At 28.6% G+C, this 19,477-nt stretch overlaps 1 protein-coding gene across 3 annotated transcripts in view; it reads right to left on the bottom strand.

Annotated features, from left to right (window-relative positions):
* Positions 1-1,518: 1,518 nt before the first annotated feature.
* Positions 1,519-19,477, bottom strand: part of LOC129983771 (phosphatidylinositol phosphatase PTPRQ-like) — a 118,392-nt gene continuing 100,433 nt past the window's right edge. For all 3 annotated transcript variants that reach the window (XM_056093393.1, XM_056093394.1, XM_056093395.1), the window contains 4 exons: positions 12,923-13,074; positions 11,549-11,684; positions 7,954-8,032; positions 1,519-2,273 (listed from right to left, as the gene is read on the bottom strand). In XM_056093393.1, the coding sequence (XP_055949368.1) occupies positions 2,227-2,273; positions 7,954-8,032; positions 11,549-11,684; positions 12,923-13,074 (414 nt within the window). In that variant the 3' untranslated portion in view covers positions 1,519-2,226. The remainder of the gene's footprint in view (positions 2,274-7,953; positions 8,033-11,548; positions 11,685-12,922; positions 13,075-19,477) is intronic.

Below are 19,477 nucleotides of genomic sequence, written 5' to 3'. Positions count from 1 at the left end.
GAAATTGAAAACTCATTTTTACTTCAAATGCTTAAAGAATTCTATCGATCTTGCCTGCAGGCTCTTTTAAAACTTCAATTTTATGATAAAATATTTAAATTTATGAATAAAAATACTCATAGGTTTCGAAATGATTTTTTTATGATCTAAATTGGTTCTTAAAATCTTACTTAATTAAATCTTATTTAAAATATTACTTTACTTAAATATGGTAATTTCAATATTAACTTAAAAACTGTTTTTATAATGTGTACTGAAATAGAATTTTGTATTCTAGTGCAGTATGAGTAATGACTTAAGAGTACAGCAATTTGATTATTTTTGTATAAACACAGATTCAATAATTCATTATTTTTTTAATAAAAATATTTAGAAAATGCAAATAACCATTTAAAATAATTAATGATTATATAATTCACTTAAAAATTTATTGAATCATCTACATTCAATTTATTGCTTTGTTCAAAGTATGTTTTAAAATTATGCTAATTTTTATTCGTTTCTGTAATGATTCATTTTATTGAATATTTTAATTATTTATTATTATATATTTAAAAGTTACTAATTTTCGTCTAAACGTTGAAAATATAATAATTGATACATGCTTCTTTAAAAATGGATTACATCAGCAGTATATCTTTTTGGTAGCTTTAGATAATGTTATTACCTCTGGTTATTTTTTTTTAATATTTGCATAACGTTTCATCAAACGTTTAAGAACATTGCACTCTTGATAGAAATAAAATATAATTTATTTGACTTAGCATAAAAATAGTATTTACAAAATACTCAACAAGACACATCCAAATTCCATCAATAAATTGATATCATTTGAGCAACACAAGTATAAGAATCTTTAGAACCACACATTTATACATATACATATATGAAAGTGAGCTAACATTGTCGATAGAAGATATAGCATGTAGACTGATTTCAAACAAAATATAGTTTTTCAACACATCAGAAAATAGCAATGCATAAGGTTTTGCATATTATTTTTTAATAAAGAAATCTTAAGTGACTGATAATTTTGAAAATTCCAAGTATTTTATTTCTTTATTCTTCGAAATTTACCTCAATTTTGAATAAAGGATCAGGTGATATAATTTTATTTTACTTTTACATTTAAAACACATATAAAGAATTTTAAAAAATCCTTAGCTTGATTCGGTTTTGAGAAATTTATTTCTGAATTATTTTCATCTCAAAATTCAAATTGTACCTGCTTAAGAGAATAACCTTATTTCTGCACTGCAATTTCTTATTAATTTCTATTAAATACAAGCATGCTCTTTTATTCCTCTCAATGATCAAACATCCGAATTAATCTTTTAGATAATCAATACTTTAATTGTAAGAGTAACTTTAAAATCAATTAATCAAAAATATAGTCATATTTTGTTTGATTCATTAGAAAGAATTTAAATGTATTAAAACCTTTCATTTTAATTGTTATGTATTTCTGATCTGAAAATTAAAAGGTAAAACTTGGGATGTGCATCTATTCTTAAGACAGTCTTAAAAATTTTTTGATAAGATATATGTAATATGCGACGAATTCATAAATATTCCCCATCTGCATATTTACGATTCATAATCAAAGTTTTTCCATAAATATTATTAAAGCTGAAACTTCTTTAAACTATTTTCAGTCACATTATTTTAGACGTAATTAAATAATAATAATTTTCTATACTTTATCTATAATTTATATTAATTTAGTTTTCACTTAATTAATCGCATGAGGCAGGAGATGAAGAATATTGAAAAATAAGGCAAGAGCACTAGCATTCAAAATTTGATGGTCCCCAATATGCAGTAAGGAGACCTCACTTGCACTCAGGATCCATAATTTAATAAGTCCATGTTTCGATAGTAAAAAAAATATTTGAAATTGTTTTCAATTCAGAAAGTGTTAAAAATATTTCTTTTACTAACACCCTGCTTCAATAAAATAGTTAAGTACATTCAATTAGATCTTTAATTTATACATGAGAAAGACATTCTTAGAAGATATTAAATATCTAAACTCTCAACAGAACAATGATGATTTTCAACTTCTCCCATTCAAAAAGAGTTTGAAAAAATATCTGACGTTTATCTGAATGTATCTACTTGTGCGTTGCTGTGTTACCGGATAATACTGTCCATAGCACCTCCTCTTTGGAATGTAATAAAAGGAATGTTTAGCAGTCAGATTGAAATTCTAATCCACATCTGGTTTCAAACTCCCGTATCTTTTTCCATGCCTATATTGGAATATATAGCTTCTGCAATAAAAAAGAAGATACATTAAATATAAATTAATTTTAAATATTAAAAATTGCAATAGTAGCAATGAGAATTTTTACTATCTTGAATGAAGAGAAAGAAAATATATTCTGTATTAGTCTCTGTAATAAATCTTATCATTACAAAATGGATTTTTTTCTGCCGTTATCTTAGAAAGTTTCGTCAAACAGATGCTGTGTTATAATTATTGGTAGCTCTTCATAAAATGTCTCTAAAACTCGTCTATAAGGAATATTAAAAAAATTAAATAGATGCTTTCATAGGTTTGAATGGTTCTCTGAAGAGTCCAAAAGTTGCAAGTCAGCATCATCGAGGATTAAATTTGGGATGTTTCCAAGCAACTAAGAACTAACACAACAGAATGAATATTTCAAGTTCGCCATAGATGTCAATTGAATGCGGCGGTCTAAAATTGTCATTACAAAATTTATTCTATTGCCAGTTTGATGAAAAGTTTCGTCAAACAGACACAGTATAATCATGGTTGGTGACTGTTGTTTGATGATCAAAAATTCTCTAAAAGAATAATCTGCAAGGAATATTAAAAATTCCTGCCAGATTTTATTGACTTTATTGGTTTTCTTGAAGAGTCGTAAGAAGTTAGAAGGCAGCCGGATAGTGATTATGCTTAAGATATTTCTCAGCAACTGAGTACACACACATCACAGTAAATATCCTATGTACACTAAAGCCGTTCACTGAATGTGTACATCCCATATATTCAGAAATTTATGTATGTTCTCTCATATGTAAATTTCTCCTGATATTAATAGTTTAGGGACAAAGAATGATTGGAATCATTCCTGCCAACAACGAATAACCGTTCGAAATACGATACCAAAGCATTTATCTCATCACCCAAGTCATTTCTGAAATTTATTTTGACTACTGAAATTTATTTTCGCTCGCAAATCTAATTTAAGATGAATTTGGGATTTTGATGATTAGGTTTGATTAGAGTCTTCAGTCCTGTCAAGACTAAACGACTTCAGAAATATGCGATACAGAAAATTTAATCTATTTACCAAAATCATTCATTGAATTAAGTCAGTACTTTGATGATCACAATTAATTGGAGCCATTCGTACCAATAATTAATGACCTCAAAAATGCAATTAGAAAATTCACATTTCTCTAATTCTAAAATTGCACTTGTTGGATATGGACTAAATGTACGCATTTATCTTGAAGTTACATTTGTAGGATTTGTAAATAACACTCGATGTGGACAATTCATTGTCGATCAAATCATGTAAAAACGTGTCAATGTGTTATGCCAACAACTTCAATAACCCTAGTCACGTTTAGTTCATAATTAGTCAAGAGCCAAAAATCATTGTAGTGACATTAATTACAACTAACAGTCATAAGCAGAAGCAGCGGCGCCCTCTGGAAACGAAAGGCTTCAACAAAGGCTAAGCGAAACGGTGAATATGCTTTATTGAAGCATCTAGTGCCTTTTTTTATATCTTTTTGGAATTAATATTTTGAACTTATGCGTGAGTAGCGTAAATCTAATAAATAATTGTTAAAATAATTAGACTAGTTAATGAACCGAAACGAGGCCTAAAATTAGAAATTCATTGTATTTATTTTATAACACTATTGTTTTTGTTTGTTACTAATTTTCAGATAGTTGTATGAGGATATAAAATTTAATCTACTAAAGTTCTTTAATATTTGAAGTTTGTATCTTTCCAATGCTTATATATTAACAAAATAATTATAATCTTAAATAAAAGGATTTATAATTTTTTTAACATCTAATTCTAAACTTATTTTCAAAATAATCGTTTAAAAAATTTTTGAATCATGACAAAAATTCAAAGAAATAGAAAGATTCAAGTCATGTACACCGACTTGACAAAAATATATCATTTGATAAAAAATATTATTTGAGGTATCTTTACTGACTTTTACTCAATACCAAAATGAATCTCCAAATGATATTGAAAAATTTTCAGATAGAAAAAAATCTGTAATATTTTTCGTATATTTCCGCAGTGTATATTTTTTTTACCACATTCTTTCCATAAAGAATCCTCACCCCCATCCCCCCAAAAATATAGAGTTATTTTAGATTTAAAAAACTCAACTCTCTGACACAGCAATCCCTCTGGACAATCTTGCTTTCAAGAATTCTTTACGAATGCCAGTAGTATTGATAAGGTGATTATAGTTCACATTTCAGATATTGGAGAAAACTATATCTTTTTTTTCTCATTTAAGCGGATATATCTGCGAAATGGAACTGTGTCTATCACTTTTTTTATTACAGATATTTACGATAATATTTTATTAAATCCAAACTGGCTGAAGACATTTTTGTAGTTATCTGTGTCATTTTTCTTCATTTTATTGATATAATGACTGTGACAAATGTCAAATGACGCTAATTTGCTGGACAGACATTTTAAACTTAATGTAACAAGTATAAAGTTTTCATATAAAACTTCGGTATTTTTTGAAGTTAGCCATCCAGAATATTTGGATGTAGGTTAGTCACATTTTCAGTAAGAAAAAAAAAATCTGTTCATAATATAAAATGGCAGAAACTTAGAAGTCAATTTATTAAAGTAAAACAATACGATATTGAACTTATATTTTTAAAGTTTAATATTGTACTTAAAGTACTTTTCCTATAAGTCTGCAATAAAATGGATTGTTGGCATTGTTATATCTCGAAATTTCTTGTTTTTTTTTTAAAAAATATTATTAAAAACATTAAAATCAAAGATATGTAAATAGTTTAAACTTTTTATCTTGATTTCCGATTTCAACAATACATCTTGTACAATTAAATTTGTAAATTGCATCGAATTTCTTCAGTTCCACATTATTGCTTGTTCAATTTTAAGAATAAGAGAAGTTTTTATTTCAATTTCTTTTAATTAAACTAAACTTTCTTTTAATTTTAAAAAAATTATTTTAATTAATTTAAATTAAAGAAAAAAATTTAATTTATATTCGTAGAAACTCTCAATTATATGAAATCCCCCTCGTATTAATTTGAAACATTGATACTATTTTATTCTACTTCATAATAAATGCTTCATAAATATTGAAATTGATTTTGCTGAGTTTAACTTTTTTAATTGTTTGAAACATATACTAACATCTGGCATAATTTTACATTCTAAATGTGATTTCACGACCGTTTTTAATGATCAGATTAATTCCAAAGATAAATTTCTTTAAATTTAACTTTCTGCTTCCTGAAAGTCTCAGTATCCTGAAACTTTAGGTTATTAAAATGTTCGATTTCCTTCCATTTCAAAATTCAAAGATAAGAGGAAACTCTCTAACTCTCTCGTAAACATAACGACAGTTCTTATTCTTAAAAGATTGATCAATACTAAGAGACTCTGTTTGTAATTGTCCATAAAAGGAGATGAAATGGATTCGACTTCTGTAGAAGAAATGGATTCGAAATTGATTTCTTCTTTTAAACTGAACCACTCTAAAGAAAAAAGCACGTAGTTCGGATATTCAATAAATCTCACTTAAAGAAAGTTGGTTAGAATATTGCAGAAGTATTCGGGTGTTCGTCGCACTTTGCTCTAATGGACGTTTCAGGCGCTTCCGTATTGAAAGAGTCAAGTTTGGTATATGAGTTTCCAGTTAAACTATCCAAATGCTGGACTACAATTTTTCTCGCAACAATCTAGATTATAGAAATCACTATAATAAAAAATTGAAATAAAGAAGTTCTAAAACGGCATGGAAAAAAATGCTGAAAATGTAAATATTTTGAACTGACTATATGAAGCTGTTTTATAAATTTCCATATGTACTGCTTATATAAATAATATTTTTGAATATATATATATATTATTTTCCCTGCTTTTATTTCTCTCTAAATTATTGCTAATATGAAAAAATAATATCTAAACAATTACATAAAATATTTTGATACTGTAAAACATTCCCATAAGAAGAGGTTAATTGAAATACCAGTAACTATTTTTTGCGCTCAAAGCAATATTGTAAAAAATCTAAACAATAAAATTTGAAAAACAGAAATAAATTCAAAACATTTCTATGATTTGTTTAGAATTTTACATTGGCCATCTCTCATTGGGGGTTGACGATTTTTCGGACGAAAAACCGGTTTTTTAAAGTAAATTTGTGACATTTAAATACCGGTTTTCCTGAACGCCTGGATATTCCTCTTCTTAAAAAATTATTTTGAATTTTATTGGTTGGGACCGATTCGTGTAGCAGCTGAAGGCTTAGGCGACGAGATACCAATTTATTAACAAGAAAAGGTATATCCGAATTTCTGTTAAATGAACTAAAAAATTTAAACACTGAAATAAGTTTGAAATTATTATATGCTTTAGAAGAACGAATTCAAGAAAGAAGTAGAGTTAGCAACTCTTTTGCTGTATTTGCACATTTCTAGTTCAGCGAAGAAATCTAGTCTACTTTCTTTAGCTTTAGAAACCGAAATTATTGAGTTATGTAGAAAGATACTGTCTAGAATATTTCCGAATTCTTATGTGGAAACCAATTCTGATGAAGAGCAAATTGAAGGAACTACTCATCAGAGCAATGCTTTTTTAAAAGAAGCCATGGAAAAATCAATTCAAAAGCTTCTTGAAGACCCTGAAGAAAATCTTAAAAATCCAAAGACACTAAAAACTGAATTTTCATTATTTGATTCAACGAATAAAAGAACAAAACATACACCCCCCCCCCCTAGATTTGTTATTTGATGCCATGAAAATTATAAAACCAAGCTCAGTAGCTAGTGAACGAGTATTTTCAATTTCAGGTAATGTTGTGTCCAAAATAAAAACAAGACTTAGCCACCATGCAGTAGATATTTTATGTTTTTTAAAATCCTATTTTCTTAGGAGAAATTAAAATTAGTGAAAATATTATAAATATTATTTGAAATTTTTGTTTGCGTTTTCGTTATTTTGTGTAAATAATATGTATACATAATTCTTAATATATTTTATAGTTTAACTTTGATATTGATTTCGTTTTTTTTTTTTTGTTATTTTTTATAAATTAAATAAAATATTTTTCCCTGTTCTATTTTTTTTGACAAAAATTCGAAAACCGGATAAAACCGGTTTTTCGGAAATATTGAATTTGAAAGTCGGTTTTTGTATGTATTTGAATATTTGGAATATCTTATGAAAGTTTAAGAGTCCTTTCCTACAAGTAAGAGAAATAAAAGGAAAGTTGTAAAAAATTTAAATGAAATATCCTTTGTTACTTTACTGAAATGTAATTTATAATCTTTCCCTCAATCAGGGGAAAAAATCGTTTGGCATTTCCTGCCTTCTTATTTTATAAAAGTAACTTCGTTTTTGTAATTTAATTTTCACGGAGCTTTCCTCGAACAAGTATTGATTAAATGTTCCATTTTTCTTCGAAATCGGCTCGAAATGTCAAATTTCTAGGCTGAAAAATCTTTAATCTTCTTTAAAAGCCGAAAACAGGATTATTGATGGTGCTACACTTTCTTTTAGCTCCACAAAATATAAAATCCTTTCAAGGCATGGAAAGTTTTAGAAATTCTTTAAATATCACAAATATTTTTTCACCTTTTAACATCATTGCAATAGCTAATGGGATGTAAAGACTATATCCAATAAATGTTATTAAAATTTTTGGATTTAACATAAAGATAATTAATCTTACCTTCATATTCACTTTCATGTGGTTGGTTAATGTCATCCACGAGTTGTTTCACGCACAAATGAATGTAAATGTATTGATCCTATAACAAAATGTATTTGATTAATTTTCAAAAACATTTAAATATTATATTTACATAAAGTGTTTCTAAAGAGATTGTTTTTGTGAATTTATTATTTATTTTATAATCATAAAAAAATTCTCTCTGAAGATTTTGATGAATCTTTAAGTTTTAGACTTCCATTAAGTTGAAAAAAAGATAATAATTATTCTGTCTGTGAATATGTTAACTCAAAATTGAAATCATTTAGATGGCTAAAATTTAGTATCTGTCGCTACAACGAAATTGTGAATATTTTATGAATTAAAATTGTGAAAAGTTTGTCTATTGGAAACATGGTTGTCTATACGCATCTGAACAAGATAACTCAAAATTTCAATTGGATAGTTGGGTGAATTCAGAATACAACTTTATCAATAAAAATTTCAGATTTGTATAAACTTTAGAATTTTATTCAGCATAGAACTGACTATCAGTTTTTATGTACGAGGGGTCAGTCAAAAAATCACAAAAGCGCTTATTTTATCTAAAAATTTATATTGTGATCAATGAAAAAACTATTTAAAAAAAATTATATTGCACAATGAATACAATAAAAACAGCTTTTAAAACACATTCTTAAAATTACATTAAATTTTTTTTTATTTATTTTCTACTTCTTAATTTTTAGTTTAAAATCCATTATTTTGATTTTCGAAATCATTTTTTTTACGAATTCTATAGCAGATGGCGCCACGAATAGGAGTCAAAATTTCATTAAATTTAGTGACTAATTGATAATTGAACTCCGAAGATATTAAAATAGAGCATAGCCATCCAGAAAGAATAAATCCAATTTCACAGCATCAGAACATCAAGAAAAAAGGTTAAAATTAGAAGAAAAAAAAATCTATCTTTAAAAATGAGAAGTGAAGTGAAATAAAAGTGTTTAAAGTGAATATACAGTCACTCAAAAAATATTTGGACACAATACACATTCAGAAGATTTTATCAATATATATATAGCTTAAATAAACAGATGAAAAAAATGAAGTAATCACATTTTGATAAATGCAAATCATAGTAAGTCTACAAGATTCATATATTACTGCATTTATGATTACAATTTAAAGTAAAAGGAATCTAGACAGAAAATTAGACACTGTCCAATAACCTAAGAAAAAATTATGAACTTGATAGCTATTATCTCTATAGACCACTCCTTCACTTTATGATCTATCGTAATCTATTTAGCATGGGTTTGATCAATTCAAGGCAAAATGATCCTTTGGTTATTCTCTCCGATCAGATGTTTTCTTAACTCCTGCTTGTTATAAATATTGTGTTCATTGATTTTTTTATTGCAAATAATCCCACACATGCTCAATGGGATCAAGGCCTGGACTCTGGGCAGAGAATTTAATCACACCAGAATAGGATAGAGGATCCATAACTCGAAAATATCAGCAGTGTTTTGGGTCTTTATCCAGGTATAGTTTAAAATGAGATTCTCGAATTGTTCACACGTCGTTGTAAATTTCGTTTGAGAATGTCAAGGAAGACGTATTTACTCATTGTTCCATTTATAAAGTCAAAGTTCTCCACACCAGAGCTTGACATATAGTCCTAGACTAATTGACTGTCATCTCCATAATTTATAATAGGATGCAAATTTTTGATATGCAATGCTGTATTTGGTGTGCGCCAAATATTTTGCTTACCATCCGATCCTTTAATGTTATATTAGCATTCATTCAGAAAAATGATATTTTTCCAAAACTGTTGGCTGTTTAAGCAAATCTAAAATCTAGCTTTTTGATTTGCTTTGCTTATGTTGGACTTTCTCCAAGGTACTTTGCCATGATATTTATGTTTTCTAGAAATACTGCTAACAGTTTCAGAATTTATACATTTCTGAAACCTTCTTTTACATTTCAGAGTTAATATTATTGCTCCAGTTTATGGATTAATGAAAATTTCTCTCCCAATTCGCTTCTCTTCACGCTCACTAAATATCTTTTGTCGACCTGATCTTTGTTTTCAATGTTATTTGTTTTCTTGAACCTGCGAATAATACTAAAAGCAGTAGATTTCTAAGCTTTAAGATTTGTTCTATACGGCGAACTGATTTTTCCATTTTTCCAACGATCTCTTTCTAGATTTCGCACATCAATCTAAATATATTTGTTTCTCGCTATTATGTCATACATAACTTTTTCTAAAAAGAAGTGACTGTAAATTAAATTTTATTAATGCACTATATATTTCTTAAATTTCTCGACTCAAAAATATTTTAATGCTTTATTAATAACTGTATGCATCTTAAATATAATTAAAAGCCTAAAATAAATTGTAATTCTAAAATAGTAAGAAAAATTTCCTTATATGCTGTTTATCAAATGTTAAATCATTGGTTCATTAATTATTTTTGTTTTAATAAACTTATTATTTTTGTAAATAGCTTTACATGTTAAGCATGCCATATGTCCCAATACTTTTTTGAGTGACTGTATATCATGAATTATCAATACAGCTTTAGCTTGAGTTAAAAGATAATGTACTTTTTTTACTTAAGGCATCTAAGTTAAAAACATAAATTTGGATAAAAATTCCCATTTTCATTTTTTTTACAGTTTAAAAAAATAGATATATTTTATAGTGATATCTTTATTTTGTCTCTATGTCAATTAAAAGCGAAGTTACAGCAAACTATTGAGATGTAAGTGATGCTTATTTATAGGCATTTAAAAACTTTAAAAGCATTTTCTGAAGAACAAGTTTTTTCATAATTCTACTATACGGACATGGTATTGTTTCAAAAAATAACCAAGATATCTTAAAGAAACTTATAATTATGCTCATTATGTTATGCAGAATGTAATGAACTATAGATTTGACATTGAATACTCTAGAAGTGGATTTATGGTTGTTTAATGTAAATAATTTTGGAAAAAAAAAATTCAAAATTTCATAGATAATTTTGAACATTAAGCACAAAAATCTTATTTTAAAAAATAACTCTTAGATAATAATTAGTTTCACTATAAGATATGTTACAAAGAAAAATGAAAAACTTTTACAATATTTTTTTCTAGAACAATCCTAGTTCTTGTAAATAAATGCTAAGATTTACATCAAAATATAATCTTTCTTTAAAAGTCACATATATATTTAAATAATTTCACTTTTATTCATCATTTTATCCGCATATTAATAAAAAATAATGTAAACCTTAATTAATTTATTTTTTTGAAAAATCGCCACCGAACTTAGTCGGATACCTTAACAGAAAGCTAAAAAATACATAAGGAACCATCACAAATTATCCTATTCATAATTTTTACCCAAACGCTTCCCCTTCACTGCTACGATGCGATATCTCTGTTTACAGAGAAGGAGGGCCCATTTAAAATGCCAACACGTTCATCTTAATCCTTTTTTCTTGAGCAGGTTCTCTCACCGAAAGCTTTCCCATAAATTACATTCTCTCAAAACTTCGATGCTGTCAGAAGGTCTGACAATCGATATCGGATATCGGAAGGAAGAGAAACACAATACCTCCGTCTGCACCATGTTGATTCGGTGGTGCCTCAGCTCCATGACAGTGCCGAAAATATCAATGCTGTCTGTGCTTCGAAGCTGCTGAGAGAGCCTGTCCACGGCGATGAATGTACCAGTTCTGCCGACGCCAGCGCTGAAAAGGAATCGAAGGTGTGATTTCACATGGCAGGCATCAATGGGAGATATAAAAGGAAGTAAATATTACTGTATTATACCAGGTGACCAGGTGAATTTTTGGTCCTACAGAAGCATTAAAGCTTGATTTTGGGGAATGTATTTGATAGGAATTTGTATTTAGGTTATGAAATAACGCATTCAGTTCAAAATTTATATTATATCTCCTGCTTTTTATTGAAGATTCGAAGGAAAGCTTTCTCAAGGATTTGTGGCATTGCTTAGAACTAATCACTTTATTTGGCATCACAACTATTTAATCAGAATTGTAAGACTTTTTTTAGGCGGTAATTGGAATTGATACGTAGATAACTATATCTTAGCACAATATAGATAGTTGTTTCTGCTGTGTGCCAGACAGTGATTGTGGATTGTGCTGTGTATAAAATATATATTCTAAAGATATGTTTGTCTTAATGCTATTTTTAAAATGTTGTTTCGTCTTCGCTGATGGAATTAGAAAGATCTATCATTTAATGAAATTCCATGAAAGAATAAGTAGGAAGAATCCTAGCTAGTCCAAATTGTTTTCTGTCCCCTATTATGCAACAGTATTTCTTTCTTTTTACAGTGATTTATGAATTTTTGTATTTCTATTAATGCATTAGAGGATCAAAAATCTATATAGAGAATCCAGGAATTCTTGCGCCGAATAAGCAATTACATTAACTAATAAATTTATATTTAAAAGATTGTTAATACTAATATTTAAAAATATTAAATTACAAATAAAGATTATTAGCATTTAATCGTCTATAACTAACACTATATAATCTAAGATCGAATTGCACTTTTATTAGTAGAAAAAGGAGAAACGTAAAGGAAGAAATAATACTCGTTTCCTTTTATCTGTCATTAAAAGAGATTTAAATATTAAGCATATAATTTAATATCACTCTCATCACATTTGTGTTGAAAACGGCCTTGGTGTGTCTCTCACAACACTAAAGGAATTGATTGGATAAATTAGATTACTTAAAATCTTTTATTCTGTTAAGGTGTAACATTATTTTGTCCTACCAATTCTTGCAACGATGCAAAAAAAATATATATAATTATTGGCCTGTAAGCCCAAATTGTTAAATTTGTGCACCATACCAATGTTTATACCAATAGTGCACAAACTTCAAGGATAGTAGTAGTAGGATAAAGGAGACAAATCGACTCAAACTTGTTAAATCAATACACAAATCTTACCTGCAATGGACTACGATAGGACCAGGTTTGAACCTCGGTAAATGATCTCGAACTGCTCTGATGAAGTTGATAAGATCGTCTGGACATTCCGGGCATCCGAAATCTGGCCAGTGGGTAAAATGCATCTGCTTTACCCTGCGCTCTTGAGATCCCTGGAATGAAAAGCAACCATCATCGATTTAAAGAATGATGCTTATGAAAATAGAATTGCAAAATATAATATAGAGGATACAAAAACGATTACAATTGAGGCATCTTCAGTCAATTAATATATTTTTTTTTCATTTTATATAAAATAAAAATGAAATCTTTTCCATTTTTTGTCTTTTATTTTCTTTCTATCAATGAAAAAGGATCTCAAATATGTGATTCTGATATCACAAAACTGAAATCTTACCTTTAAGCCAACATGGGTTTACTGTTCATTAAAATAAGGTACAAAGTTGCCAAAAAATATTAATTTACCAGTCAGTGATTCAATAAACGGATGTTCTGACATTAATTTTGTACATTTATACTTATTATAATTGCACATTTTTGAGAGTTTTGTATTTGCTTTGCATTGAATCAGGAATTTTTCCTGTTAGTCAATTGGTCTAAAATTTAATATATATCTAAAAATTATTTATTAAATTGTAATCAAATCAAATTATTTCTCTTCCTGATTGTGAGTTTTAAGATATTATGTTTATAAGCATTCGATCAAATTGCCAAATTTAATTCAAAATTAGGCACGGATTGATATTTTTTGTATAAATATTATATAATGAAATTCATATGCACGAACATATGGCATGAAAGACAGTCAGCTTGTTGTTCAAACTGATTGAAAATTTTACATAGATCTAAAATTGAAATAAAAAAAAATCATAAATCAAATTTATCAATCCATTTTGCCACATTTTTTATTTATTATGATTATACTTCCTGATGGGCAAACAAACATATTTCTTACTGATATTAATTGATCGAAATTTATAATTTTGATATAGAACAGCACAAAGAATTTTGTTAGTCGAAATTGATTCGTAGTATTTTCACATAAAGAGATACAATCTGGAAAAAGACTTTTTTATTTTTGCTCAGAAAATTAAAATATGGAAATTCATCAAAAACTGAATCATCTCTTTTTTTTATTCTCAATAATTACAATATTTTCCCTGCCTCTGCTTCGAATACAATAAATAAAAAATAACAGCAATAATAATCTCAAAATGAATCACGATTCGCACACACGGTTATTGATTTTTAACTGGCTTTCTGTTTTTAAGTTTCAACTCCAGTAAAAACTTTTCACTTGTTTTTTTTAATGCTCCAATCCCAAGCTGTAATATTTCTGATAATTCTTTTATAATCTTATGGGTAGTATATACTTTAACTTTTACATCAACTTGGCAATAACTTGTGGTGAAAGCTTATAAGCCAGTTAATAACTACGCTGCCCGAGCTATTGCTTTTGTATTGTGGTCATGTTACTGGGCTGCGAACCAGAAGGTCCTAGGTTCTATCCTCGCTCAATTCAATCCACCACAAACTTAAGCAATAAATTAAGTTATCAAGTTACTTTCCGGTTTTTTCTTTTTTCCCCTTTTTTTGCTGATTGATTTGTTAGTCTACGAAATTTGATCAGAAATCGTCGAATCATGTTAATTTTCTAAGAGAATATCTTGCAAGCTTAGTCTAATAAAATTTCTTCAATGGATTGTAATTGGTGTTCGTAAGCAAATTGTACCAATGCTTGTGAAAATGAATAAAACTATATGCAATTGACAATTTAAAACAAAAGAATTATGAACACAAATAATACTATTTAGTTATTAAATCAAGCAAAACTACAAGTATTATTAAAATTCCATAACAATTTCTAAAAGTATTCAAGATAAAAAAAAAACATATAAAATTGAATATATCCAAAATAATATTTGGTAAATACAGTTAGAGTAAGATTTTTTTTAAAAAAATGTGCAGGATTCACAATTAGTTCATACGTATTTATATCTCACAAAATCCGTTTATCAACTAAACGGTTGATAAACGGTTTATCAACTATCATTTCCGTTTCCTAAATGTAAATTTCTTTATTACATAATTTTAAAACTCAAGGTTATACATTTTCATTTATTATCTTAATTAGAAACTCTAATTCACAGAATACAAACCCAAACCTTTCTTTTCGCAAAATGTTCTCTTTGTTTCCCCTCCCTTTTGTTCGTTCTTTCGTACTTTTAGAATACATTCATCACGTTTCTACGAATCATTTCGATTCTTTACCTCTGGAGAGTACAGTTATCGAATGTTACTGCAGGTACTTTCGAAGACGTCAAAAGAAAGTTCTTTACCATTCATCACTTCTACACGAATAGTTCTTCTTTATTCTGCTGCATCCCCCCCCCAAGTTCAATATTAATCAAAACGTTCTCGAATAGAAAAGCGAATAAAGGGCTTAGTTTTTTTTTAAAGTTGAAATTGATTAGAATTCCTTTAATTGAAACCAATAGAAACATGACGAACTGTAACAAATTTGTCTTAATATAGGAAAGACCTTTATGATTTAGATGCAGTCTCAAATTTTTGGATCAAAGGATTGTGATTTCTTTCCATAGAAAATACGCCCTTTCATGCCTTTCTGTGTTTATCTTGATTCGTTATCATGGCTCAACTGTCCTCATGTTAGTGTGGTTTAGAAGTAAGTACTTTGGGATTTTTATAAAGATCTCGTCTTCGTCATCTTACTAGAAGCTCGTTAGCTCGTTATTAAATCAAAATTTTGTGCTAAAAACTTTTCAAAGGAAGACATAGAATTTTATGAAGGAACAGACAGTATGATATTTTGTAACAACAGTGGTAGGTTAGATACAAAAAAATTTAAAAACAGATGTAGTTAAAATATTGTTACGAATCTGTAATGTTACTTCCTGATACAGTTAGTTCCATCATAGGAAATACTGTTTTACGATCAGCTCTATTGAATGCTGATCGGATGCAGGATCAGTGACCCCCACGGGCTTGGCGGCAAACTTGGCAATCATTTGCGACTTTATGATAAAATGGATGATACTAGAAACTTCAAGAATTTTAGCGATGGGACCAGTAGGAGCTAAGATATGCTTGATTGTTCAAGATCCTTCTTTGCCATGTCTTTGGAACTATAAAAGATCGTGAGACTGAGCTATAGGCAGTCATTTGATTTGAGCTCTTGTTAATGGTTGAACGAGTACTCTCCCTGAGCTCTTCAAACTGCTTATCATTGTTGTACTGCTTGCATTCCACTGCTTACTGGACGTGCTGCTGTTTATTGTTTGTGTACGTCTTGACTGTGTTTGGTCATATTGACGTTTGGTGTATTCGTGCTTTTGTATTAATAAACGTCGTCATTTATTATTGAGGCCTATTAACTGTGTAACCATGCACCCAATGCAGGCGAATCCGTTGACTTTATGGACTTTGTGGGAGAAAGTTCCGTAACAATATACAAGTGTTTTGCGCCAGGAGAATATAGGGACTTATTTGACTTAGGGCATTTTTAAATAGCAGAGAAATTATGTGTCGTTGAAATAGGCAATTACCATCTAATTAATCAACTATTAAGAAGAATATAGTAGTTTTAAACCGTGGGCAGGTAACGAGCACGACATTTGAACCAAAACTGCTTTTGAACTTCCACTCAACATCAAAGGGAAGATGTTTTACCCTCAACAACCTAAATACAACTTGCACTAGGTGTGTATGCGCTAGGTCTGTTTACCCCAAATGCAACTTGCACTAGGTCTGTATACGCAGTTGACCTTCTTTGAATTTTGTATAAAAATCCCAATCCTAAACTCCGAAACCAATATGGCTCAATTAAGACGAGATTATTCTTAAAAAGCATTGTTCAATACTTGAGCACGAGTAAAAGATTTCGAAGTATTGATTTTATAACAGTATATGTGATTTCTTAAATTAAACTTTAAGAAATTGCATAATTTTTGAAGTTTAAACTGTCATGATCCTTTTAAAATAAAAATAAAAAATAAAAACAAGTCTTTATATTACAATTCTAGTATTTTAGATTCGTAATCTGCTTATTTATTCTTTTTGTTAAATGTATTTATTGATACATAATGGAGCTTTGATTCATAAATTTTTATGTAAAGATAATAAATTTAAATAAAGGATTCTGCACACTTATTCATCTCAGTGTTTTTTAAAAATGTCATTTAATATAAAGTATTTTTTTAAATTTTTTTGTTCTTTATTACTGAAAGTTTATGAACATCTAAAACTACAACCGGTATCCATATGAATAGCAATGGCATAGTCAAGTGATTGATGCCCGAATAAGTGTGATTGTTTCTCTTAATCCCAGTAGTCATTTGTAGTTTAGAAAGTGCAAACGGCCCTAAGGTTCTTGGTGAAATGTTTTTTTCATCCTATTTGGCTTTAAAAAGTGATGTGAGCACACAAACTTTTTTTTTCTATTGCATTCTCAAAAATTGCGCCCTAGTCCTCATATTTATCCCTCCAAACCCATCCATTCCTTTTTATCCAATCACAGATCGCTGCGCCACAGGAGAATTAGCATTTTTACGGAAATGCATACTATCGTGAAAATGCTCAACAGGCTTAATATTGGATAGTGATGACTTTATTCGACACGAAAACATAATTCACAGGTGACAAAACATAGGCGACGCATACACAAAAACAGTACTTGGAGTAAGCAACATCACAGAAAACTACTCATTATTAAACAATTACAACAGCATAATTGTCTCAGAGGGAACTCGATGAAGACTTTGGTCTATTAATCGTTTGATATCAATTCAATTTATTACCAATGACTGACTTCAGCTCTGTATACCGGCTTTTTAGTTTCTATGTCGGGGAAAAGAAGTTCCTAGAATGATCCCTGATACTCGAGTCTTAATGGTGCTATCGCTAAGAATCTTGTAATTTCTGGAATCTTCAATTTTTTCGCTTAGTAGAGATCAAATGCATCGCCAAAGCCGAGAGTCATTGACGCGACATTCATTAAGGTTCCTTTAGAGCTATCACTAAAACTATTTTCTTTACTCGGAAGGGGAGGAATATTATAAATTCGTGATCTTTTCAAGTCTTATATAAAAATTGTGCATAGCGTTTGAACATTTGTGGTGCAATGGTTTTAATATTTTAGAATTGGACTTTCTCGACCTGTGTTAAAATTTTATGTGCAATTTACGCATAAATTATATGCACAAATACCCATAGTATAATAAAAACTTAAGTGGACTTTTATCTAACAGAGTATCAAAATAAATTAGTTACAAGTAATAGATTCCTTACATATGAGCTCTCAAACTTCTGAAATTCATTAATCTTTACAATGTCACTTTCTAGACATCGTGTATAAAATGCTTTCGACAGGGTAAGTAATAATCACAATCTCCAATCTTCTGAAGTTATAAACTATTCCTACATTTACTAACTGAAATCAGCAGCCATCATTACCTCATAATTCAGGGAGAACTATTGAGATTACAATTTAACAAATTGGTCTGGATTTGCGAATAAGAGACGTCGTTATTTCCCCATAAAATTGTTAGCTAAGAATAGTTGATAGTTAGAATCATCGATGTAATTCGTTGTTGGCAGACACAAAAAGTGCTTAGCTAATATTTTAAATAATGAAAGACGAGACTAAGATTTTTGATTTTAATGGCACAAGAGAATCATATATAACTACGCTCCGTCAAAATAAATCGTAATCAATGAAAATCGTTGTATTTATTGATTTTCATAATGAAAGAGTTTAGATTCTTGTATTTATTTTATAGCATAACGAACGGAGACAAAAATAATAGACGGTATTTACATTTATTTCTTTGGATTTATAATATTTTATATAATCAATTCATTGTATCGAAAGTTTTTTTAAAATATATATATATAACATTACAAAAATTGTTTCATAAAAATATATAAAAAATACAAATCATGTAATAATGTGTGTTAAATGTTGTTCAAGCTATATATATATATATATATATATATATATATATATATATATATATATATATATATATATATATATATATATATATATATATATATATATATATATATTGCATTTGTATCGAAAGTTTTTAATTCGAAAATTAGGATTGAATGCAGTGAGTATAGGATCATTAACAAATAACAATCCTTTATTTTTCACTAAACCACGAATTCATGGCAGCAGAAAATAGACAAAGCGTACTCAAAATGGCACTTGCAATAAACAGCAGCACACAAGCAGCAAAACAATACGAAGCGCTCAGCGAGAACTTGTTAACTATTCGCTAGAAGTCAACTCAAATGACAGATTTCGACTATGTTTTCTGGCTTTCTATAATTTTTGTGACATGATAAAGAAAATCCTAGAAATTTCATCATAAATTGTGCCCTAATAGATCTATCGACAAGATTCCAGCTTCAGCTTTGATGTAAAAGTAGCAAATTCATTGCCAAATGGTCGCCAAGGCCGGAGATCATTTGATATCGATAAGATCTTCCTATTAAACTGTCTTCTTCTCTAAGAAACTTAATGCGTTT

The sequence above is a fragment of the Argiope bruennichi genome, chromosome 9 (assembly GCF_947563725.1).
Source record: "Argiope bruennichi chromosome 9, qqArgBrue1.1, whole genome shotgun sequence".
NCBI lineage: Eukaryota > Metazoa > Arthropoda > Arachnida > Araneae > Araneidae > Argiope > Argiope bruennichi.
This window is presented reverse-complemented; position numbering and strand designations above follow the sequence as displayed.